Here is a 26,653-nt window from a genome sequence, read left to right as displayed (position 1 = left end):
AGGGGCTATCGACCCTAAAACATCACACTTGTGTGAAGTGAGGGGAGATCTTATCATCATACATCACATTCCATGCACAGCCAATCAAATCATCACAAATGTCATTCCGACCAATCACTTTTGGCATCTTCATTTTTCTGCCCTCACTGGGTGTAGGCAGATATTCATGTCAAGAGGCTGCAAGAAAACGCCTAGTTCAGACTCCAGGCATTTCTTCCGGGGTTTTAAACAGCTGGTGGATGGAAATGACACTTAAACGCAGCTTCAACTTGTAGAAGCTGCGCATAGAAACCGTGCATAGAAACTGAAGCCGCGCGTGAGCATCATTTCCATCCACCAGCTGTTTAAAACCCCACAAGAGATGCTTGAACTAGGTGTTTTTTGACGCGACAGTGTGCTTGCGCCCACTTTTATCCTGTACTTTGCTCAGCCAATCAAATCATCGCTATGGGGTGATCAGCAAACAAACAGACAAAGCTGGGCATAATCAAATAGGTATATAGTAATAGTACCTGCCCACTGCAGAGTTTATAGACTTATAGGGGTTTGAATCCACCGCAGCCATGAAACCGGCTGATATAGACCATCATTTTGATTCAACATTACCATGCAGATTTTTTATTCTTATTTATCAATTCCTCTGCCTACATTATTTTAACAAAGGAATCATCTGTTGTTTTCCTGTTCCAGCACCCTGACATCGGTCTGCAGGCATGGAGGGCAGTGGCTCGGCTGCAGAGCTTAACTCCTTGTGGACAGGTGGCGTTGAACGAAACAGCACCGGTGAGGGCTTTGAGGCACCACTGCAGAATGGCTCCTCCAAGCGCAGTCCACAGTTTGTCGGGGTGGAGCTGCTGCAGTCATTCAAACTTCTGATCATCCCCTGCTATTCCCTGGTGGTGCTGGTGGGCGTCGTTGGAAACTACCTGCTCCTATACGTCATCTGCCGTACCCGCAAGATGCACAACGTCATCAACTTTTTCATTGGCAACTTGGCATTCTCCGACATGCTGATGTGTGTCACCTGTGTCCCGTTCACGCTGGCCTACGCCTTTAACCCACAAGGCTGGGTGTTTGGCCGTTGTATGTGCTACCTGGTGTATCTCATCCAACCGGTGACAGTATATGTGTCTGTCTTCACTCTCACTGCCATTGGTGTAGACAGGTAAGCTGTGGTGTTACATGTGGGCATGGGATGATATGAAAACGACATTTAGCGGGGAGGGAATTTGTGTAAATCTTGCACTTGGTGTTAGGTATGGGCATAAGGTTTTCAAAAACCGCGGTGGCTTAAAATGCCTTTAAGCTGGGAGCCATCTTGAAAATTATAGCTTTCCAGAATTTAGATTTCCATATTTTTTAGTATGTTATTTAGCATACCGGTATACCCAATAGTAACATAATCCATTGAAAAGTATTTTCTATCAATTATTTGGGGTTTCAATCATATACTGAACTATCTAATATTGGATTCATTGCAAACAGACCACTAGAGAGCCCAACTAGTTTGCTATGGTTTTTGAAAACCTTATGCCTATACCTAACACCATGCCAAAAATCTAATTCACTCTCAGCTAATTACTGTAAAAACAATTAATGATTGATTCATGATATTATAGAGATAATCAAAATATGCTTAAAACTCTTAAAATGAACCAAGTTAACCACTTGCACCTCATCATCCATATTCTGCAGTTGAACATTAGCCAAAAATAGTAAATCTACAAGCTCACGTTGCAACGCATTGTGAGCTTGTAATTTTTGGCAAAGAGATTTGGCCCATAAAAAGGCAAATACTCCAAAGTAGCAGGCAAAATAATGAAAAATATCAAACACAGTCACAGACACAGGCTGGAACTAGACACTAAAAGACTAGGGAAACAAGACAGGTACAGAAAGTAACATATATTTTAGGAACTGGAAAAGGAAAAGGTAAAACAGGAAGTACAGCAGTATACACGGGACTAAAAGGACACAGGTAAACAATTAACACATAGGATAGGCTGAGGGGAATGTTGTGCAGGTGGAATGCAATATGGGTGTGGCTGAAGGGGGAGACAGACAAGAGAGAGAGACAGTGAGTACTGTGAGTACTGTGAGTACTAGAGTGCCCCGGGGTTAGTCTCCACCAGGGCAGGTCAGGTTGTGGCCTCCTGGTGGCGCTATAATAGCCCAATGCGAAAAGGGTGCCATTTGTTCTTATGCCTTTGATGGCAATTGGATGATTTGAGGCATTTTGTTCCAAAAATGTGTTTTGCAAAAATCCAACTGTTGGTGTTGCTAACAGGCCAATGTGAAAAGGGTGGGATATATTCCTCAGCCTAGTAGGAAAGTGCATCAAAGATTTCACGTAAATTGCACGCTGCGTTCATGATTTGAGGCTTTTTGTTCAAAATGGGGCAGTCCTGCAAACTTTGATTTAGATTAGATTAGATTCAATTTGTTGTCACTGCACATACTGTAGTATACAAATACTTTGACAATGTAATGAAGAGTGGCGTCTAGCCAGAAGTGCAATACAGTAATGTAGTAAATGAGAGAATAAATGCAGAAAAATGTACAGTAATGTATACAGAAAAGAAATACATGTATAGCATATATACATATATATTTATTTTATAAATGGGACCATCATTTTCCAAAAAGAATATTATGACATTAGAAATGAGACTTTAAACTAGTGACTGGAAGCAGATTTAAGGTAATACAGTCTAGGTGAAGTTGGGCCCAAATACATGGACTTCTATGGGACTATGGGTTTTTTGGGCCCAATGACAGTGCCACAACAGGCCATTATATGAACTTTCAGGAAATCCCGATTTCCTTAGTAGCTTCACAAAATATCTGTCTGACTGCCCCCCTGGTTCAGATGGAGGGACGGAAGGGGGTTAGAGTTCAATGTCCTTGGGGGGGCAGAGTTCAGCAGGGAGACAGCAACAGGAAAGAAGCTGTTCCTGAGCCTACTAGTACGGGAGCCAATAGTTGTTTATTATATGAATGTAATAATTTAACTTTCCCCCCTCTGATCAGATATTATGCCACGGTGCACCTTCTGAAAAAGCGCATCTCAGTCATGGCATGCACCTACCTTCTGTCTGGCATCTGGCTGCTGTCCTGTGGGTTGGTGGCCCCGGCTGTGGCCCACACCTACTATGTGGAGTTCAAGAATGAGGGCTTCACCATCTGTGAAGAGTTCTGGATGGGTCAGGAAAGGGAGAGACTTGCTTATGCATACAGCACACTCTTCATCACCTATGTCCTACCTCTTTCTGCCCTCTGCACGTCCTACCTGTGCATCTCAGTCAAGCTTCGGAACTGTGTTGTCCCCGGCCATCGCACTCAGAGTCAAGCAGAGGCTCAGCGCACACGCAAACGCAAGACGTTCCGTTTGGTAAGCCTAGTGGTGGCAGCCTTTGGTTTCTGCTGGATGCCCATTAGTGTGTTTAATGTCCTGCGGGACATTGACATTGATCTAATTGACAAGCACTACTTCCTTCTTATTCAGCTGCTTTGTCACCTGTGTGCAATGAGCTCTTCCTGCTGTAATCCCTTCCTCTATGCCTGGCTGCATGATCGATTCCGAGCAGAGCTTCGTAAAATGTTCAAATGCCACCATCGCATTGGTATCCAGGCCAACAACTGTGCTACTGCCAGTGTGCTGTTGTAAAGCGCTTTAATCGGTCAGTCATATTTAAAGTTCCTTGAGTGTTTATTATTTTATAATTTTGGGCTCTAGGGAAAGTGTACCCTTCAACTTGTAGGTGAGTCAATTTAGGAAGAAATATCCCTTAACCCCAAAATAATTGATACAAAAGGTTTTTCAATGGATTCTGGTAGTATTGGGCATGCTAAATAACATACTAAAAGTCTACCAAAATCTACTCTCCAGAAAGCCGTCACTTTCAAGATTGCGTCCCAGACAGAGTTTGAAATGGCCATATATCAAATAGGAAAACATTTTCAAAGTATTTTTCAAGTTATTCTAGTACCTTTGGACATGCTTAAAAACATAGGAAAATATACCTTCGGGAATGGTGTCATTTCCAAGATGCATTTCCAAGATACAGTATAACTGCCGGCTTCCATTTTGAACGCCATCTTGAAAATGAAGCCTTTCCGGAAGGTGTATTTTCCTAAATCTTTTGTATGTTCATAAGCATGTCTACAGGTACAAGAATCAAGTGAAAAATCTTTTGTATCATTTCTTTTCAATTGAGATATACAGTATACGTAGCTGTTTATAAGCTTTATAAGACTGCCATTTTTAACGCCATCTTGGAAATGACACCTTTCCCAAAGGTATATTTTATGTATATTTAGGTACTAGAATAAGTTGAAAAATACTTTGCAAATGTTTTCCCATTTGAGATATGGCCATTTTAAACTCCGTCTGGGACGCAATCTTGAAAATGACGGCTTTCTGGGGAGTAGATTTTGGTAGACTTTTAGTATGTTATTTAGCATGCCCAATACTACCAGAATCCATTGAAAAACCTTTTGTATAATTTCTTTGGGGGTTAAACCTTATATATTTTTTATGATTAAAATTTGTATTGCTTTTTCAGTTTAGTCACAAGGGAATAACTGAGAATGTACCTAGAATAATCATACAAACAATTAAGACAACAAATGAAACAAAACTAGACATGAAATGATTCACCTGACATTGAAAGCACATGAAAAGTGAATGGATTTGCTGAACCACAAAAGTACTGTGCGCATGGTAACAGAGTATTCAGCAATGGTTTTTCATCCCCGATATAACGTTTCATCTGTTTACTACTATACAGTATAACTGCTGGAAGAGAGAACATCCAGTGCATTTTGAAGTAATTAAGTAAGGAGTGGTTTAGTTTGTCAGTATCAGCAGAGCAACCTGTTCCCATTATAATGTGCTTTGGTAACATCACTAACATAACAAAAATAGCTCCCGACCATCTGTTGGAATAAGTATTAATGCAATTTCAGTAAAGTGAACGTTAATGAAGAACACCCGCTTTGAAGATGTTATAATAAGAATGGCTTCTTCTACGATTAATGTTATTTTTGTTTGGAAATTCAGCTTAAATGCATCTGCTTTTTGAAATCATTCCATAAATCATTGTTGAGATCAAACTTTCTTGTTGCAGTGAGAATAAAATGTGTGCAATTTCTTATTTTTATTTTGTATTTTCAAGTGGCTGCACATTGTTTTATTAGACATCCGGTATTATCAATTTGTTCTTTTGCTTCAAAACTATCAAAACTACAAAATATCGGAATTAATGCAACTGATTCAACTAAAACATCTATGTTCATGGTTCTATATTCCCAGGGTCCAGAGTTCGCAAGGGCCCAAATTTCCAGGGTTCCAAGTTCCCGTTTACTTTTTTTACGTTTATGCAAAGAATTGTGATTATCTCAAATAATAATTGTGACAGGCCTCAAAGTGCATGAACATGAATCAACAAGACAATATCTCCGTCCATGCAGACACATTTTATGACTTGAAAAGACAGGCAATTAATGGCTTCACAGGCAAGATATTAATGGATGTAATTTAAGTCATAAAAACAAAATGTTAAACAACTGGCTTATATTAAACAAATCTAAAACCCTATGGTAAATTCTGGTTAGAAGTTAGAACTACATGTAGCACTCTTCTGGAAACTGACCTAATAGCATACACAAATAATTTTAAGCAATTCATGTTTTAATTTCAATTCATGATCATTTATTTACTTTTAAAAAGATACCATGCACAGCAGTACTCGTTTTGTACAGGATTTTAGTTCAGACAAACAGCATGCATTCAGTGTATTCTTTGAGTTCTCACTCCAATAAAAAGGAGAACAGAAGAGTAGCCTGCAGTGGTTCAGATGTATTGTCATAGAAACTATGGAATTACATTTTAGAAGGCACAGTACAGTATATTGTATAGATTTACCTAACTGTAATTATTGCTATGACCTTACATGACAGAACACAAGGCTTAGGCTCAGGTTAAAGCTTAATATATATACTGTGTCAAAAAACACTTTCAACAAGTATTCGGGAAATAGGATTTTTTTTTTACGGAAAAACAAACCCCTTTCAGTTGAAAGTAACAGTCACATGAAGAATTTAAATTAAGCTTTAGTCTCAGGACCCATTCATTGGTGTAGTAAGATTACATTCATTGGCTTGGCTGGGATTTTCACACATAAGGCTACAGAATTGTCATTGTCAAACATCCACGTCTGTTCCTCTAATGACAGCTTCAACACGCTTGTGGTACTTCACCTTACACAATACCACAAACACATTTATAATTATAATGCACAAATATTATATTGGAAGATAGTTTATTTCTTGATTCTGTACTACTACTTCAACTCAAACTTGCATAAATATATATCATGTACTATGTGCGCTTAGAGTTGCATAAATATATATTATAAAGATTGTGCTCAAAGGGATTAAGCCTAAGTAGTGGACTGGAGATAGACACATGAATGAATGTCTCTTTTCATCTCCAAACAATAGTATCACATCTTACTCACTGCCAAAAATACAATACATAAAATAATAATTAGAGGGCTACTTTTATTTATTGCTGGTTGTATTTTTTGAAGCAAACTAGGCACATTTTTAAGAACTTAAAAGTACCAGTTACATCTGACTGAGGTAAATGAGAAAAGAGACATGTTTTGATTATCTAAACTTTTAAAAGGTTCAACAATAAGGAAAACAACAAATAAGGTGATGGATGGATGATTATTATGGAGCGCCATGAAACTTTGATTAAAGTATCTGCACTTGTACCACGGCCAAACCTTAATATTTACTCAATTAATGAGGTATGTAATACAGTTATAGTTTATGGTCGGCACTTAAAATAGTTATAGTACCAAGGAATATCAAGCAATTTAAATAAACAATTAACTGCAAATATATTCTCAAAAAATACTACCGGAGATGCAGGCTACATTTGACTTAAGACATTGAGAACTCGCATACAATGCTGCAAGATGTTGGAAAAGCTATATCACTTATTGTATATGGTCATCAGTAGGCACCACAGAATTTAAACAAAGCACAGTGTAGAGCATCAGAAAAGGCAAATAATAATTCCATCTAATCCCTGTAATAAGTCTTTAAGAAAGTATAAATCACTGTTCATCTAGTACTGTATATTTCCAAACTGTTGACTATGTAATCCAAGTAATTGCATTGTTCCAGTACCTTAGTGTCAAAACAACTAGACTAATAATGTTTTGCTTGTCTAAACATGGGGCAGCAATTACTAATCAATAATGACATTTTGAGACATATTCCAGCATTCTCAGAAGGACCAATTTGATTCAGACTCCCTACGGGAACCAAAAAAAGTGCTTTATGCTCTGAGCAAGTAAGACCTTCACAGTAACTTGTTTTCTAAGCATCAGTGACAGCAGTAGAGAAGCACACAAGAAACTTGGTGCTTAAGGTGAACTCTCTTAAGTCCAATTCATACATATACTGTAGTATAGGTGTTGCTTGCCACAGAGAACTGATTTTCAAGCTACCAACACATTGCATCTGGTGCTTCCAGTGGCCAGTGGAGTACACATTTGGTTTCACTCTAGCCCACTGGTTAAGGGTCTGTAACTCTGAGAGTGTACAAATTGTGTAAAACAATGTGTACACTCTGAGTTAAAACAAACACTGAGAATCTTACAGTGTAGATTGAGGTCCCAAAGTAAAAAAGAAATCAGACCTGTCTGAAGTGAGTGGTGCAACAGCGCCCCTTGTTGGTACCCTAAACATAGGGACACAGGGACACCGCCAGGGACGGACAAAGCTGGGCATTGGAGTGGCTGCCTCCTATGGTTGCACCAGTCAAAAAAGGGGTTCCATCTGTACACACTCAGAGTTACAAACCTGTAAGAGGGCCCCGGACCAGACGTTGAGAAACAGTACTCTGGCCCCATCTTGTTCCCCTAAGCTGGTTTGCCATCAGTGAGGGACAGTAGGATACTGGGCTTCTCTTCGATGACACGGACCAACAGGTTGTCTATGTACTCCTCCAGCTCCATGATTTTGGCATCCTTTTTTGACAGCTCAGCCTGCTGCTTCACCACCAGGGTGATCAGCTCTTCCTGTGTAAGCTGTGTGTAAGGTCCCACCGAGTCTGGCACCTAAAGAGGACCAAAGGAAGATTAGTCCATGGATTCATTTCCTTTTCCACAAGAACACATAGGTCTAGCGTAGAATGGATTTCAAACGTACAATCTTTATTGAAGACAATTTTTTTCACTATGGCCCCTGACACAATTATATAACTCTGTAATATGGTTTTAGCCTTTATAATTATATGGTCATGCCACCATATATGGCCATCTCCATATATGAAGATCACGACACTGACCTCATCTAACCCTGGATAACCATACATGGAGAATACTGGATCATCACCTAGATCTGCATATATGGAGCCGGCCAGCAACTCTACATCTGACCTCAAACCCTTAGATCTCCATATATGGAGCTGACCTGTTCTGATTGATGGTACCCCACCCGTCCTTCCTGTTCTGACATTCCATATGTTGATCTGACCTCATCAAACCCTGTACACTCAAGAGACACTCCATACTGTATATGGCCAGTACAGAATTTATTCCGTATGTTGATCTGACCCCCCCCCCCATGCCAAAGGGACGTGTGTGTGTCACGTGAAAACCGGTTCTGTGAACCGGTTCACCTGGCAGACACGTTTGTGTGAAAAGACTTAATACCCCTCCAGACACGCAGTACACAGAGAGAATAGCTGTGTATTCTTCTGTCTGATACACTGTCCGTCAGCCTTGATTTACATGAACAAAGTGTACCTTTATCTTCCCCACTGTGCTGTCGTGGATCTTTATTTCTCTCACAGCAGGGATGTTGATGGTGTGCGGACTCTCTACAGCGCTCAAGGGCTTCACAGGATGAGGTCTGGAAAGACATTATATACACAACAGAATAAAATAATGCTACAACTGAGCTTACTTGAAAGAACATAGCAAGATTAGATAATATAGGAAACAACAAGGAGGATGAAACAAATGTCTACCAAAAGGACTACCTTCCCACAGTGTGCGCCAGAATCATTTGAATAAAACACAAGTTGATCAACAGAGAGAAACCACAAGACTTCCAAAGCAAACCAACACACCATGTAAACCTCAGGACTTTGTTTGCCACCAAATGCAATAAACAATACAAAAGCCATTCACCATTTAGATAGTCAGTTGCATTTTTCATTATTGGCCTGTGCAATCTCACCTGCGTGGAGTTGAGCCCAGCCCACCTCCATTGCTATTTTGTGCACTGTGAGGCTGAAACTCAGAGGGTGAGACCCAGGCCCGCAAAAGTGTCTTTCCTCCAGGTAAACCTCCAGCCTGGGATGTAGGCTCTTCCCCATCCAGCTGGTAGGGCTCTGGGGTAGTCAGAGAGGGCATGGTTGAAGAGGAGTTCACAGTGAGAGGACCTGGTCCAAATGGATCCTCTATACAATGCGTTTCCACCCTTTCTCCACCATAGAATTCATTCTGCATTCTAACATTGCCTTGATGTTGCAGTGTAAAAGATTGACTGGAAGTCGGGGCGTCTTTAGTTGTGAGGCTTTGATTAGCCATTTCCTCTTTAGGAGTGTGGTTGTGTTGAATCCCTGTGTCTTTAACCAAGTGAGACTGGAACTGATGTATTTTCTTTTTAGTCAGTGAATGCTGCCTTTGGAAAGTGGAGCTGTGTTGATTTGGGTCTACATCCTTTTCCACCTGGGCAGAGTGTTTTTCCGAGTCACTCCCATGAAATATAGAAAAAGGATCTGCAGGACTATCAGTTGTAAAAATTTGATCAAGATCTTCAGATGTCAGTCCCTGGTGTTCGAGCTTCTGCCGTTTGTCTCCGTCACGAATGAAAATATCATCTACACTGGGGTTTTGATCTAGCTGTTCCCATGGGTCTTTGGGAAGAAGGTCAGTGCTGGGGAATGGGTCAGACTGAGAAAATGTGTCACTGATTTTCTCGTCTGTGTCATTCACAGCTGGGTGGGATAACATGTGGGTGTTGGAAGATGCCACTGGTGTCACATGACGATCTGTCTGCGTCACTGGTTCTTTGCCAACAACTTTTTGCCTGGGTTTGGCTGTAGGAGTTTCTCTGGTACAGATTATTGGCACTTCATTTTGGTCTTCTGCTGGCACTTGTTTATCCCTGCTTGTTTGGGTAGCTGGTCTTGGTACCTCTCTGGGCAGAACGTATTTGTTATCAGTCAATTTAGCTGGTGCCTTCTTTACCCCATCTTTGGTCATGACTGAACGAGCATCTCTGCTTGAAGTGTCCCTGGGAGACCCTGGGAGTGCAGACATATCAGGCCTCTCTATAGATAGTACAATTCCCCGGTTTTGTTTCTGGCTAAAGTCTACTACCTGTCTTGGTGTTGTTGTGGCTACTGGTTTTGGAGGAGCAGGGGCCGCTAACTTTTTCGTCGATATAGGTTTGGCCTCCTGAATCTTTATGTGCTGATGGCTGACTGCAGACCTCTCCTGCATGGCCGGGGGTTTAGCCTCGTGAATCTTTATGTGCTGATGGCTGACTGCAGACCTCTCCTGCATGGCCGGGGGTTTAGCCTCGTGAATCTTTATGTGTTGATGGCTGACTGCAGACCTCTCCTGCATGGCTGGGGGTTTAGCCTCCTGAATGTTTATGTGCTGATGGCTAACTGAAGACCTCTCTTGCATGGCTGGGGGTTTGGCCTCCTGAATCTTTATGTGCTGATGGCTGACTGCAGACCTCTCTTGCATGGCTGGGGGTTTAGCCTTCTGAAGCTGCATGTGCTGATGGCTGACTGCAGACCTCTCCTGCATGGCTGGGGGTTTAGCCTCCTGAATCTTTATGTGCTGATGGCTGACTGCAGACCTCTCTTGCATGGCTGGGGGTTTAGCCTCCTGATTCTTTATGTGCTGATGGCTGACTGCAGACCTCTCTTGTATGGCTGGGGGTTTAGCCTCCTGAATCTTTATGTGCTGATGGCTGACTGCAGACCTCTCCTGCATGGCTGGGGGTTTAGCCTCCTGAAGCTGAATGTGCTGATGGCTGACTGCAGACCTCTCCTGCATGGCTGGGGGTTTAGCCTCCTGAAGCTGAATGTGTTGATGGCTGACTGCAGACCTCTCCTGCATGGCTGGGGGTTTAGCCTCCTGAAGCTGAATGTGTTGATGGCTGACTGCAGACCTCTCCTGCATGACAGGGGGTTTAGGACTGGGCACATGCTCATGGCTACATGGGCCATCAACACTCTCCTCAATCTCCTCACTATCCCTACATTTCTGATTCACCTCTGCGATGATGTGATCCCATCTAGTAAAGCCATGTACTCCATGCCTCTTCTGCGGGAACAAGCTTTCGTAGTCAGGAAGTGGAAGCGATGGCATTTTTCCATTTTGTGACCCATCTTGCTCATAATAACCAGGGTTCTCAATCTGGTGAGCCCTTGAGGTACTCCTTGAAGGTGGCAGTGGCACCATCTGTGGGGCTATTCCAGAGTGGACACCGTGTGCGGGTGGATGTGGGGCCTTTCGCTTCGTCTCAGACATTGTGAGGGAGGATCCTACAGATGATAGATTCTCAATGCTGCTATGTGTGGATTCAGATGAGCCTTTTCTTGGTTTAGGGGGAGCCAGGGATGAATGGAGGTTGTGGAACAGAACAGGGGACACGGATGAGACACTAGAGAGGGTGGATTCAGACTCGGAGGTGGTTGGGGAAGGACACTGCCGCCTATGAGATTGAGAGTCAGAGGGTTCGGGCTTCAGAGATTCAGCCAATCTGCCAAGGAGTGAAAACAAAAGCCTGAAGGTCAGTGTGACCATCAAATGGTCGCTAAATCTGCGAACCTGTCCACCACCACTCTACAATCCATCATCTCTCAGGTATATCAGTAAACAACAGTATTTAATTCAAAATCCAAATAAGCAAAAATCCACTCTAAAACTGAACACACTTTTAAATCAAATTTAAAACATTTTCTCAGAGCTAGAAATCAGAGTACTTCAGCAGTGATTCTGTAACATCATTAAAAGAAAACAAACTGGAGACTGTGGATGAGCTTTATTTTGTGTTTACACTAGCTGCAACCAAGTCCTTCAATGGAAGCCAGTGACTACAGTACAAAGTGGCGGCTAACACTAGCATGACAGGCTATAAATATGTTTTTCCCATTTTTGCAGGACTCCAATGATAGCCTGGCGGGGCCAGAGTCATAGCGAGGATTCACTGACGCTTCCTCATATGCGGGGAGGAAGTGTCAGTGAATCCTCGCCATGAGTCTGGCCCCGCCAGGCTACTATTCTGTAAATTGAAGAGAAACCACTATGCGTTGTGAGCTTCTTGAATTTGTTTTGGGAAAAGCATTTTTGAAGCATTAAAAAAAAAAAGACACCTGGCACAAATTATTTTCAGAATGGGCTCCACAGCCAATTAACTTAATTTGTCCTGTTAATGAGAGTCCTTGAAATGAAAAGGTTTAAGAACTACAGATTTTTTACTATTTTAAAAAACCTTTTAAAAACTAGCCGATCTACATCGAGACATTGTGAGCTTGTAGATCGGCTATTCGAACTATTTTAAATGGGCGAAGATATAGCCGATAGTGTGGCTTGAGCAACACTTCAAAGGGTGACAGACACTGCGTTGTACTCTAGCTGGCCACTTTATCACCGCTAGATGCTAGTGTGAAAGTACCATTAAGACTATTTTTTCCCTTTCTGATATTAAAATACTGATATGGAATAATAATTGCCATATAATGTGGCTACACTGCAAAAACCTTAGTGCCAATTTAACAGCAAAAAAGTAAAAACGTATGCTTATACAATCTATGTAAATCTGGAACAGCATCATTTGTCTATCTCATCTTCAAAACAACAAATGTCTCATTTGTGGTTGAGGCCATTTATAATAATCAATCAATCCAGAAACTCTAAGATCAAAGGAAGTACTACTGTAATGTCTGCTTTAGGGTGGATTTCCTATTAGTTAAACATGAACACTGAAATGTATTTATGGAATAGCTAACACAGAGCATAGTATTAAGAAACTAATACTATGAACAGAACAATGAAAACCAACTGTTTCCTGGTTTTACTGTAACCCAGATATTCAACACCAGCCTTGGACTAAGCAAAACATTATGAAGCAAACTGCACAAACCTGTCAAAATAAGGACTATAGTAACCTCCATGAAAGTAGCTAAATCAATTTGAAAATGTAAGATGTGAGTCACTCACCATTATAAGCCAAATATAAAAATGGACCAAAACAAATAGCCCAAAAATACCAAGCTGTCCAAACAGTCACATGCTGGTTTGTAGCTTGCTCGTGTCATTCTACAACCTGTTCCACACCATACCATCCATGCAAACAGATGACAGAGTGAGACACTCCCACACGCCAGCCCACAGAAACCAATCAACAGGCCAATCAGGTCCGACAACCATTTGAGGGAATTTAAGATTCTAGTAGTAATCCAAGATCGTCACAGAGTTAAGTCAAGGTGAACAAAGAGGACAGAAAGTTACTGAATGTATGTGAAACTAGCCTATGCTAGTTTCACCTCAAGAGATTTGATTCAACAAGCAGAAAGTGCAACAATAATAGTAACTGAGGTAGGCTGATCACTGATCAGTGATCACAGAAACTCTGACATTACAAGGGAGAAGACAAATAGATTCACTGAAACTTCAGAACACTGTGGAATCATGTCTTCTGTTTTAATTTTCTATTGGACAGAAGATATATTAGTAGGCCTTAACAACATTCTATCATAAAAGGACATTACTACATGCAGGGTCTCCTATAAGGAAATGACAGGGTCATTAGAGGTAAAGGGTCATTAAAGGTAAATTAGGTTATGGCTCTTTATGACTATGAAGGGTTAACCCAGAACCTTTCATAACCTGTAAAACCAGTGAAGTACTGTAATGTTTATTGGCTCATATGTCTGCTATTTTTGAAAAATCGTGAAAATGTAGTGAAAATCTTTGAATATATATTCTTTCAGAGCCAATGTTTTTAACTCAAATCGCTTTGCTTCTGGGGGATCACTGGAACATCATTGTCAGATGGGGGTCAGCGGCCAATTACATATAATCTTAGGGATCCTTGAAATGAAAATGTTTGAGAACGACTGACATAGAAACATGGGTTTTTCAGAAAACTGTCAGGATTTAGAAGGCATTTGTAGAATCGAGCTCAGGTCTAAATGGCTTAACCCAGGGTAAATATAACCTCATGAGCAAGGCCAAAATTATGTGAAATATGTTACATGAGCAAGGTACGGTTAGCTTAGTTCTTGTTTAGTAGTTGAAAAGAGCCATTAGGCTGCAGTGTATAGTATATTTGATATTTGTTGTTCACTAGTTATGGAACATAAATGTAAATCAGTAGTGATTGTCAGTGTGGTGTCACAAGATTATAAAAGGTTTTTAATACTCCATCTTCATATACTGTATCTGGATAACTGAAGCACATTAACCCTGGCGTTCCTATTTTGGTCATGGCATTATAGGTGAAGATTTAAAAATATTTTCAAAACATAAAAATTTCACAATCTCTGTCTTGGCTGTCTTTAAAGTAAAATGCATTGCATGTATGCACTGTGCAAACACACTTTGTTAAATAAAAGTCCCAGGGTATTGTGATTCAATTACACATACCCTAGCATCTCTATACTGGGGTGAACATATTTGGCAAAAAAAAAAATAGCTGATCTACAAGCTCACAACGCATTATAGCATGAACGCGAGTTTGTAGATCGGCCATTTTTAGCAAAGATATTTGGTGTCAAGGGCAAAAGGAGCGGGACCCCTGGGGGATCTCCGGTCAACTACCCACACTTTTCCTGGGCTGTGTGTGCTCCAGTTCCTGTCGATTTGATCCAATGAAAGCCAATGAAACTGGTCAGATGACCAATGATATCCAATGAAATCAACAGGAACTGGAGCACACACAGCCCAGGAAAAGTGTGGATAATAAAGGATTTTTAAGTGGTTTTGTAGCACTTTAAGTAGAAAACAGCACCCCCACAGTCAACATTTGGACAGTACCCAAATGGTAAAAAAGCTATTATGGAGCTGTGTATTAAGGGGATGCTTTTATAATTAGCTTAGTTCAAAAACGTCAAGAAGGAATAGAGAACCGTACCTGGGCTTGACCGCAGACACTTTCGTTGCACGGTTGAGGTAAACCATAGCAGAAGGGGTTTGTGGGTTGCGGACAGGTTTTGGCTGATCCGATGATGGTCCATCAAAGGGGTTCAGAGGGTCTGGGGTGAGGGGGATCTCCTCAAAGGGGTTAGTGGAGTGGTGTGATGTCTGGATGTCCAAATCTCGAGTAAGAATTCGGGGAGCAGGTTTAGGTGCCTCCTCTTGAGTGACGCTCGGTTGCTGCACCTCTTCCTTCTTTCTGATCATACCAAACAAAGACGAGAGCCTCTCGCTCATAGAGGCCTCTTCCTGACGCTTCTTCTCCTCTGCTCTGTGCGCCTCCTCCTGCTGCCTTCTCCACTCCTCTTCAAGCCTCTGACTCTCTGCTGCCTCCAACCTCTTGCATTCTTCTTCTTCTTGCTGTTGTTTTCTCCTCCTCTCTTCCTCTTCTTCCTTCAATTTCTTCCTCCTCACCTCATCCTCCATGAAGCATCTACGTCTCTCCTGCTCTTCCTGGTATTTGTGCTCCTCTTCCTCCTGCAGACTCATCATGGCCTCTGCCCTGGATCTCTCCTCCTCCTCCAGCCTCTTGGCCTCTGCCCTGCGTCTCTCTTCTGCCTGCCTCCTTCTCGCGTTCTCCTCCTCCTCCTCCTGATGGCGCCGTTGCTCTAGTGCAGCTCTGCCTGCAGCCTCGTCTGGCTGGTAGGCGGGGATAGAGAGGGCCTTGAGTGAGTCTGCAGAGACGTCTGAGCCGTGCCTGCGAGTGCGTACGTCCTCCACAGAGCCCTGGCCCGAGCTGTTCAGGCTAAGGGTGGACCCGCTCTGGGGCTCAGCTTCCTCTGCATACACGTGGTTGCCATTGATGCACAGGTTGTTGTCATTGGAGCCGTGTTTGGACCGACCCAGGAAAGAGAACGGGCCTTGAGACGCTTTGCTGTCTGTGCTGCCTCCGCGCTTGTGGCCTAGGAATTTGAATTTCTTTTTAACTGTGGGATAGAGAAGACAGTGAAATATGATGTTATTGTTTACACATCAAACACCATTGCATAACCTTGCATAGTTCAAGCAGAGCAGGGAGAAACAAATGTGTCAACCACGGGATAGTTACCTTCTGGAGAGTCCACGTTGAGGCCTGAGGAACGGCTTCCACTCAGAGACGAGTTCTTCTCAGGGAGAGTACCCAGAGTCGACATGGACTGTGAGATGTTGCGGTGTAGGTTTGATTTGGAAACAAAGAGGGTTTTCAGTTTAGATTTCTTCTTGACTTCTGGAGACTGATTGAGTGACTGGGCGTCAGGTTCTCCCTCGCTGTCTGTGAGGACTTGGCTGACAGAGGGAACGATGGCAGAGGCAGAGTCTGAGAAGCCATCCTTTTTCTTCCCTCTGACTTTGTCCTTCAGCTTGGAGATGCGAGAGCGAGGCTTGTCCTGCATGGAAAGGTCAAACATGCTAGCCGACATGTTGTTCCTCATAAACTGGATGTCTAGTAGGACCTCGCCTCGCGCCTTGTCCTCCTTGCCCGTCTTGTCCACCAGCTTGTACCAGCTATAAAATGACAAAGGCAAAGAGAGAGAACATCATAAGACTATAAAATCTCAAAATCAGTACTAATGAGTCTTTGTATTGTTTGCAGTGTTGTAACTAACGCCCTTACATCACGTTACATAACAAAACTACTATTTACAATAACTTGTAACCTAACGCTTTACATTTCCCCATTCCATAACGGCGTTATAGTTACTGTGCGTGTGTTAACTGCGTTATGGCATTATTATGTTATTATGTCAACTTCTGTGAAGTGAAAAGTCTCGCCATGCAGCTCTGTGAGTCTCGACAGTTTTGTTTGTGGTCTGCCTCTCATACTAGCCTCTGAGCCCACATGGCTTCACACCCTAACATGAACAACGCAACGCACGTAGCAGAAGAGGTCATTGATTGGCTAACGTAGGGCCAGATTTCAGGGTAAGCCAATCATAGACAGTCTGACAGAGTAGGGCGGGCTTACTGGCTGGGGTATACACAGTCAGTCACAGGCACACAAACCCTTGTAACGCATACACACTAGACACTACACAGAAAACACCGGTTGAACGAAAATTATAATACCAGTACCACACACTACAATGGCAAATGCGGCAAACCTCATAAAACATCTTAATGCAGTCCATGAGGCTACGAAACTTGTGGCCAAAGACCCTAAATCTGATGGACCAACACCACCAAAACAGACAAAGATTGATTTTAAATCGCCACAGCAGCAGCATGTCACCAAGAGTCAACTTGACAAAATGATTGCCAGGTATGTTGTTGAGGAAATGCTTCCCCTCTCAACCGTGGAGTCTGTTTCTTTCAGAGCACCCGTCAGCAACATACCAGTGAAAGCACGGCCAATGTGCAGAAATACTTTTTCAAAATACCTGGACAGTGAATATTAAAAAATGGAAGATGAGCTCAAAAATACATTTGATAAATTGGAATATCTCTCGACCACTGCAGATATATGGACTGCAAATAACAAATAACAGCAGCCTTACTGAAAAGCATCTCAATGTGCTTATTGAGGCTGAAAGCACTTTAAGTTTACCCATCTTTTGTTTTTGTTCAAAATGGCCAGATGTGAGGTAAATCATTTTACTGATAGTTTCTCTTTGTGAGGCTGAGCTTTGTTTGCTTGCCAATGTTGAAGATGTTTTTGACATTATTTTTCTGTAATGTCAGTCTGGCAAAGGAGTGTAGTTGATTTACTTGAATACTGCCAAAATAGTATTGTTAACTAATAACTTTATGGTGTAAGAAGAGTGTACTCATTTTTTATTTGAATATTTTTTATTTTCTTCACAATTGTTCATATTGTTTTGAAGGCAAGTTGAGGCTACAATAAAGATGCCTGTCAATTTCTGAACATGTTTTATTGTTCCACTACATTTCATAATGTTAGGAGGGAGTTGTCTTTTCTCTTACTGTGCGACAGAACAAAAAACCTTTTTAAATTGTTTTTTATATTATTATTTTTTAATAATATAAAGTATAGTAAAGTAACTTGAAAGTAGTTACTTTCATAATTTAATAACTAGTAAAGTAACAAATTACTTTTTTAGATAAGTAACTAAAACTATAATTCTTTACTTTTTAAAAGTAACTTGAACAACACTAATTTGTTTGCTTATTCATAAATAAATCAAACATGCATACATTACATACATATATCGATAATGTGTTTTATATTTGTTGATTTTTTTTAATGCCATGTTGATGAATTGAATACATAGGACCATAACTTTGTGTCATCCTTTTAGCTCAAATGTCTGACTTGACCGTGTACCGTTTACATTTCCGTCTAAAAAAATATTCAATCAAAAACATTTTTAATTTGAGTGAAAACACAATAGCTTATTGGGAATTCAATATCCTATCATAACTTACTATAATTGCAGTTTACTATGTACAGTACAGTACCCATAAATACTAAATAGACAATAATAGCAAACCTTTTGCCTCTTTGTGTTTGTGCGTGCATGCGTGCGTGTGTGAAAAACATGCAGCAAAGTTCTGAGTGCTTTAACTCTGCATGTTACACCCTCATGGGATTTTTGTGTGCAGGCCTTTCTAGTGCCCACTGGGAGAATCAACCTAAAAAAAGGGGTCACAATTAGAGCTTTGTTAAATGCTCCACCCTCTTATCCTCCCTGTCAAGCACAATCAGCACTGTGCAGGAGAAAAGTAGGAGTATACTGTACTTCAGAGCCCTTGTCATAAGTACAACAAAACAAGCAATTAGCGCATGTGCGCACGGACACATACACCCACAGCTTGTGATTAAAGCCTTGCTATTATTAGTTGTTGTGGTACTGTGGGTGTGTCCCATTTAGCAAGCCTTCCGTTTTGTGAACTCTTTTGTTCCCCAAACATGATTCAGCAGCCTTCTACCTGATAGGCAGAAAGTAAAGGTCTTTGTGTGGATTCCTCTTTGATGACATCATAGGAGGATCACACTGTACTCGAACAGAGGGCACAACGACAGATTGGAACAATTTGTAAGAGTGGTAATAATCTGGTAGGTGCTCTGGGTTGGGTATATTTTGACAGTGGATGAAGACACACTAGGATGCAGTGTTCTTTGCCTGGCACTGATCAGACACTGTTGTGTGTGGTTCATGTGGAGTTCATTGCTGACAGCATTAATTTTAGTGTCATCATGAGACAAAAATCCAGACGGAATCTGCAGGGGAAAACAGCCAGGAAACATGCATGGGAGTAAACCAACATTCCAAGAACCCTTGTAGACATGCAGGGAGGCCGTTTAAGAGATGTAATGAAAGCCGGGCTGAGCCTAATTCAAACATTCTTCATCTCCCACCCAAAGTAAAGCTTGCCAAGTCAAACAGCAACTACTGGCTTAGGTTAACTGAGACAGCAGACAGATTATGTTCTAGGCCTTCACAACCACAAAACATGAACTTGTCTGTCCCTTTTCAAATTTTGCTATCTTATCTAGAGAATGTTTTGGATGCAAAATCATGTATGTAGGAAAAAGGAGTTAACAGTGGTGGACAAGCAGTTAGCCTCTGCTGTGTTTGCAGCGGTAGTAGGTGGATCCTGCTGAACTGGTTCTATCAGCAAAGGAAAGTGGTAAAAGCACTTCCCTTGAAACATAATGATTAACATGAGAGAGGCTCCGTTCTGTAATATGGACAATGAAGTCACAAACCACACTGAAGTCAATATTGCATATTTTCTTCCTTAATATTGTATCATTGTAGCATGACGACACCGTTTTTGAGTGGTGGAACCACTCCAAGGAACCTATGTGTTCACCTATGTGTCCGCCTATGTATGAGCACCAGAATGATTATTAGTACCGTACCAGTAGGGGCGCTGTTTGCCAGAAACAGAGAGAGAGAGATAGTGCTGCACGTGCTGCACTGTTGCCTGCTAATGAGAGAGAGAGAGGGGGGGGGGGAGGGGAGTTGCACCAATCGGTTCACACAGGTGTGATTGTTTACATAGGGGGCGGCAGGGGCTCAGGGTTTCTTTTTATTAAATCGATTCATATCGTAGGGATTAATATCGAATCATCGATATATCATTACATGCCTAGGTAGTTGATTACGTAAAGTCTGTCTGTCAAAATCATCCAGTAACTTTACAAGATGAATCCCTTGCTTCTTCTGTCATGTCAAGTCTAAATAAAAAATATTAACCACAAAATTGAGTTAAAACAATCTTAGTTCATCCCGTTTTTCTAGTGGAAGTGAGTGAGGCATTGCTATAGAGGTAAATTAGTCTGAAACTACTCTGTAGCAATAGCATATAAATATAGTAAGTAATATTCAGCATTTGGATAATTTGTCAATTCACGAGAAAGGAATGTGTAACCCATGATATATGGTCAACATGGTTGTGAGATGAAAGATATTGTGCTCATATAGAATAGGACTTATATAACTGATTCTCAACCCACTGGTTTTCTATCATTTACAACTAATTTACATTTTCTCATGAAGCAGAGTTGCCGGATGTGCAAGTGAAGTCATGGGCACTTGAAGCCACACACACTGATGATGCGCAGGAATGAGAGACGGGGGAGGCACGAGTGGAGGGGAACTTTCGGTTGCATTCATTTTCAAAGGGAGTCGCGTTCAACCTGCCGATTCAGGTGGTGAAGGGAGGAGGGGGGCCGTGAGACACATTGACACCTGAAAGTCATGCGACGTTGCCGCACGCAAATGTGTGTGTGGCCCCAAAGGCAGGAGAGATGCAACAAGTGACGTGTCTGGGGACACCAGGACAGATGCCGCATGCACGTTGACACCTGGAAGAGCGAGATGGAGGAGACGCGACTAGCCCATCTGTAAACCAGCGAACAAGCACGCACAGATGTTGAGCGGAAGAGCAGCATCGGGGAGACGCGGGGAGACGTTGTGCGTTTGGAGGCCAACGCACCGCCGCACATTATTATTATTGTGGTGTGGTGTATACCTACTGGTGACAGGACAGGTACCACACTTTGTACTCCAACAACGGGTACAGCACATGTACACCAGTTGACAACAGGTACAACAGGCATAATCATTTAATAACCGGGGGGGCATGCATTCCAAACTTGCATCACGTAAATGACACAAATCACGATGTGTTGAAGCATTTTGTTCAAAAAGGAGCACTACTCCAGACTTTGGAAGCCAATCTTAGCCAATCAGGATTCAGGATGTAGTATGAAGAATTGGAAAGAACCATTTTGTTTAATGGCTGTTTGCCGATTTGCATGATGTTTGGACAAAATCTGTAGATGTACTGTCAAAAAATGTGTTTTGCAAAAATCGGCCTATGTAAAAAGACAGGCCTATGTAAAAAGAAATAGGGGCAGAGGTTCATCTGGGGCATCCAGTGAGAATGTGTGCAGTTTGGCTGCGACCAAGCCAACAATGTGTTTTGCAAAAATCGGCCTATGTAAAAAGACAGGCCTATGTAAAAAGAAATAGGGGCAGAGGTTCATCTGGGGCATCCAGTGAGAATGTGTGCAGTTTGGCTGCGACCAAGCCAACAGTGCCAGAGATTAGCTGTTTACAGACGGACGGGCAGACACGCAGACAGGGTGCAAAACATACTCTCTCCCCATGCCTTCCGCCTGGTGGAAACCATAAGATCGTTTTATGCAACACAATTGAATACATTATACATTAGTAAGTGGAGTCCCTACTTTGTTTCTCTCAACTAAGGGATCCTTAACCTGTCATCCATTAGATACAGCTGGTTCTCTAAAAACTCAAACTAAACAAAAAACTACCCTTTATTACAAAAAAGAACACCTGCCTAAATATAGTATGGGGGTGGGGGGCAGGAATTATTCTTTAAATTGAAATAACTCATGAGCGAGCACTTCATGAATCACACTACATGACAACTATTCTATGACAAACTGAAATATGTGTGGTGGTATAACCTAATTTCATTGTGAATATTCCCAGCTGCATTGTGTTAGTAGGACAAAGGGCCTCCCTTGTAGCAGGAAAGCCTAGTCTTTAGTGTCAGACCCTGTATCAGAACAACAGTGAAAAATGGTAGTAATTCAACACCACCTGCTTCCAGGGGGAAAAGGCAACATCCAATACCCTTCCTGTATGTGCGGCCTAGAGTAGTCGGAAGGAGTAGGCTATGGCTATGCCAACAGCAAGGTGAGTGAAGGAGAATGACTAAGGAATGGTAAGTGCAAGGAATGAACCTAACGAATGTCATAAAAACCTGAACAACCTTACTGAGTAAACACTAGATAAGATTACAGATACCAGAGTACAATAAACAGTGTGGTAGTTCTAGGTCTGAAGAAAGGCTACCCTTGTATGAGCAACACAGAGAACTCACTGCCTGAGGTTATGATAAAACTATCACTAGCTCATTCAACTTTATCCTGAGGGATATCAGTATAACAACTTACTTTACAATGAATAGCCTATGGTACAACCCAAGAAGAACTCAATGCAACTCAGAATGTATAGTGTTTGTGTTTAAAATGAATTTGTTATATACTCAGGCACTGATATTTCACAGTAGGTAACATGATGTAAACTGATTTTTTTGCCAGGTGAAACCTGGCTTATGATAGCTGCTGTTGGCTATGAGGACCTTAGTCATGATTGGCTGGCCGAGTCTGACCCCATACTCCGAAACGCCGCCTAAACCAATGGAAGTCTGACCCCATAATCTGAAACGCCACGGGGAAGTCTCAACCAAACCCCCAGACTTCCATTGAAGTGAATACAGAGGGCGGGCCTGTCGCTCCTCATCCACTCTCTAGATATATTATAACTCTATTGTCTCAAGGGGGCACGGTGGCACAGTCGGTAGTGCTGTTGCCTCACAGCTAGAAGGTCCTGGGCTCGATTCCCGCTGGGGACTCTGTGCATGTGCAGGGTAGGTACCCTAAAAAAAATGCAGTAATCCTGGTCTCTAAACTACCTCCCCCTGGCCAGCCTGATGGAGGGGAAAGGAACGGGTTGGAATAACGTGTTCCTTCCACACGCTACGTACGCCCGGGGAAACTCCCCCCTGTCAGGTGAAAAGAAGCAGCTTGGACTCCTCATGCATAGAAGGAAGCATGAGGTCAGCCCACTGCCCCCCAGGTTGGCAGAGGAAGTGTAGCGCCCAGGATTACATTAGATAATTGACACTGGGTAAAAAAATTGGTTGCAAAATTGTGGGATAAAATTAAAAAAAACTCTGGTCTCAACCCAGAGTCTGTAACGCCGCAGAAAAGGGGGACAGATGCACAACGGAGAACACTTGTTTCACCTGGCTGACTGTTAATGATACGGGTGGTGTTAAACTAGGGCTGGCCTGGCTGGGTGTTATTACTTCAAATCAATATCATGACTATTTATTTTTGTTTGTTTGTTTTTGGTTAACCCATTTTGGGAACCCCTTTTGGTGTTAGCAACTTAGCATTATGTTATGCTTTAGCTATTGAAAAATAGCAGATCTACAAGCTCAATCATAGAGTGCAGTGGCACGCTACAAGCTTGTAGGTCTGCTATTTTTGAAAAATGACTGAGGACTGACATAGAAAAATAGCTTTTTCAGAAAACTGTCAGGATGTAGAAGACATTTTTAGAATCTGATCTCAGGTAAACATGGCCCAACTCGACGTCAAACATAGGAAGCCATTGTGGGAAGGGTTTAAAAGTAGCTCAACTCCCCACATTAACGACTGCTTCATTCTTGTCAGTGAGAAAACTCCCCACATTACATAAGAGTCTACACACCCATGCTACAGTACGTCATTGAAGTGTCATGACCATGACAGACACTACACCACCTCATCTAAGTGGATGACCTTCTGAGTCCTGAGTCATGAAACAAACTTGGGTGTGTGAGCTTACTGAAAACACTGTAGCAACTAGAGAGAGCAAATGGGTGACACGCTCCACGCATCATGTCAGCTCTGTGGGAAAAAGATCTTCTGACAAACTTATATAACCCATCTGACCTAGCAAGGGTCGAGATGGATTCACACTGCCTTATTAAGTGAAATTCCAGTACTTGGAAGGAATGGAATGGTAATGCTATGAGCAATGGACGTCTACTATACTATAGTAGACCTCCATAAGTGGATATGTGTATTTTGTCAAATGTTTAGTGTGGTTTCAACAGCCTTGATTTTCAGTCAACTTGGAGACTAAATTCTAATAATAATTAATTTTCTTAGCCGTATGTTTTTTTGAAAATAAATCTCAAAGCATCTTAGCTACGAATACTAACTCTAAAATAGAGTGATTTGTAATAACATGAAAAAAGTGGAAGGACATTACTCTATTGGAAATAGTAAATCTGTTGTAATCTTTGTACGTAGCTGCCATCACTGAGAAGCCTCAAGTTATTACATGTCTGCTTTCCACACATCTATAGTATTGTGACAAATTAATTGCAATAGTAGTTACAATCTCTGCGAACTGCAGAAAAAGAACATTGTTTTTACTTTAAGTTTCCAAATCAGAACAAAACTTCCCAAGAACATGACTCTTAAAATCAAAAGCCTTTCTTTTGCATAGTACTGTATATTTGTATGTCACCAAATGTTGTGATGAATTGAAAATAACCCAATATAAACAAGCCATTTTCCGGGTATTTTTAATCCTCTTAGCAGATGTTGTGTCCTGACCTGTAATAAAATCTTCAATCAATCAATCCCATAAAACCAGGGAGAACAAAGCATGGTGTGCCACTGCTTGTAGATAACTGACACTTTACTGAGACAAAGGGGAATATGCATTAATTATAATAAAGTACTACTAGACTAGACTACTTCATGCAATAAGCAATATCCAACCTACAGCAAGAATCAAGAGCTAGGTTAAATAAACTACAAAAAGACCGGTCTAGATGTTCCTGTTATTCCAATTTGATATGTTGAGCAATTAAACAAGTAGAACATTTTACTTTTTAGTAAACACATTTTAAAAGGTGAATGAGTGTCATTTGGCAAGAAATATGCAAACGATATCTACTGGCCACAGGCTTATTCAGATTCAGATTCACCAACCACTTTGTTTTTCCTTTTCTTCCAAGCAATCACAATTTAGTCTAGCTAGCCTATATACAACACCAAATGACAGTTGGTCATTTGACACAGAGGTGCCATTTTGATTGCTGTAATGAGTAGTGTTAATTTTCCACCCTGGGTACAAGTCCTGCAGCCACAGCCAAGTTCAGACAAAACAACAATAGAGCTAGTTTGACAACCACTGCTGGATTATGTTTCTCACACCTCTACTTCTCTGCCAAATCCCACTCTCAACCAAGGAGGTCAAATGGAGAGAGGTTTGAGCCTGAGGGATCACATTCTTTGTGTCTTCAAAGAATCTGGGATCCTTTTTTTTTCTTTTTTTGTTGCCCCCTAATAAAATAAAAAATAAGGCTGTATTTGTATAATAATTCAAAGTGAATTACAAAATACAATAAGTAATGAATTGGAAAGTATAGCAGTAAGCAGTTTGGAACTTTCTTAACCAACTGAAAGTTGAAATATATCTAGCATATAGTTTAATCTATTCTACTGTACAATCAACATAAACAAAACATTACAAACACATTTACAAAACAAACATTACTTGTTGTTAGTTACTAGTGTTCGTCCTTTCCTTGAATTTACTAACAAGATAAGGAAAACATGTCTCAGTTCAGTTTGCATTTTGTAATGTTACTGGGACTACTAACGTTTTACATCAGGTAGTGTGAGAAGAAGAGTACTACTCACTCTGTCTTTTTGCGAGATTTGTTGTCGTGAAGATCCAGTAAATTTATTACAGCTTGTCCCAGGAACTTGTCAAGCCCCACATGGGCACGATGCATCACAATGATATTAAGTGTGCATCGCTCAGCATTGTTTTGGTGGAATAATGGAAGTTCGAAATTCGCCTCTTCTTTCCATACTGGCGCGACGGATTTTTCAGCAACAGAGGTAGAAAACTTGTCTTTGGCCAGTTGGAATATGGCATAGGCATCGTTGGTTCCATTCTTCCCCTTGATACGCAGATTCCTAGCTTGGTGCACAGTTACCTGTACACTGGTCGGGAACCATTGTTGGCTTTGGTCGGACAAAGACATTGTCAAAGCTAATTAAGCTTTGACAAATATTACTACTCCGACTAGCTGGCGCCTGGCTAGGATGGTGTCCTTAAACCTTCTTCTTGGCGTTTATCTTCAAGCTTCAACACGTCTGTGGAGGTTGTAGTAACGTTACCTAGGCTAGCTTGTTTCAGACCAGGAAGCGGCCGTGTTTTGTTACTACAACAACTGCTCAGGAGTCAGGATGCTCCTCCCTCATCCTCTCTCATAACACTATCCCTGAAACAAACAAACACACTCTGACAAAACCTAGTTACTACTAACTAACCAGTGTAGCGGACTCAATATATAATTACGGCAAAACGCCATGATGACATGTCATCATACACCTTTTTTACAAAGTT

General features: G+C 41.5%; 2 protein-coding genes across 3 annotated transcripts; one reads left to right on the top strand and one right to left on the bottom strand.

Moving 5' to 3' along the window:
• Positions 1-713: 713 nt before the first annotated feature.
• On the top strand, positions 714-3,667 carry prlhr2a (prolactin releasing hormone receptor 2a; the record flags this gene model as incomplete). Its single annotated transcript, XM_080765756.1, has 2 exons — positions 714-1,165; positions 3,031-3,667. The coding sequence occupies 2 exons, from the start codon at positions 714-716 to the stop codon at positions 3,665-3,667; spliced, it is 1,089 nt and encodes a 362-aa protein (XP_080621882.1).
• Positions 3,668-5,464: 1,797 nt separating this feature from the next.
• rab11fip1a (RAB11 family interacting protein 1 (class I) a) lies at positions 5,465-26,463 on the bottom strand. 2 transcript variants are annotated; one of them, XM_080766618.1, is made up of 6 exons: positions 25,939-26,463; positions 16,297-16,733; positions 15,187-16,174; positions 9,265-11,811; positions 8,829-8,934; positions 5,465-8,138 (listed from the first exon to the last, which is right to left on the bottom strand). In XM_080766618.1, exons 1-6 carry the CDS (start codon positions 26,286-26,288, stop codon positions 7,941-7,943), a joined length of 4,626 nt encoding a protein of 1,541 aa, XP_080622744.1. In that variant the 5' UTR covers positions 26,289-26,463; the 3' UTR covers positions 5,465-7,940. The 2 variants fall into 2 exon arrangements, with proteins under 2 accessions (XP_080622744.1, XP_080622745.1); XM_080766619.1 differs by lacking the exon at positions 9,265-11,811.
• Positions 26,464-26,653: the final 190 nt, after the last annotated feature.

This window comes from Protomyctophum bolini (genome assembly GCF_963924005.1).
Source record: "Protomyctophum bolini genome assembly, chromosome: 6".
In the NCBI taxonomy this organism is placed as follows: domain Eukaryota; kingdom Metazoa; phylum Chordata; class Actinopteri; order Myctophiformes; family Myctophidae; genus Protomyctophum; species Protomyctophum bolini.
The sequence above is the reverse complement of the archived record's forward strand: the minus strand, read 5'-3'. Positions and strand labels throughout refer to the sequence as shown.

Bases quoted from the DNA above. Each gene is read 5' to 3' on its own strand.
- rab11fip1a (XM_080766618.1), bottom strand. From the start codon at position 26,288: ATGTCTTTGTCCGACCAAAGCCAACAATGGTTCCCGACCAGTGTACAG. The intron at 11,812-15,186 runs GTACGGTTCTCT...ACTCCTTGGCAG, and splicing joins GTGTCTGCGGTCAAGCCCAG to ATTGGCTGAATCTCTGAAGC. The intron at 8,139-8,828 runs GTACACTTTGTT...GGTCCTCTTTAG, and splicing joins GCACAGTGGGGAAGATAAAG to GTGCCAGACTCGGTGGGACC.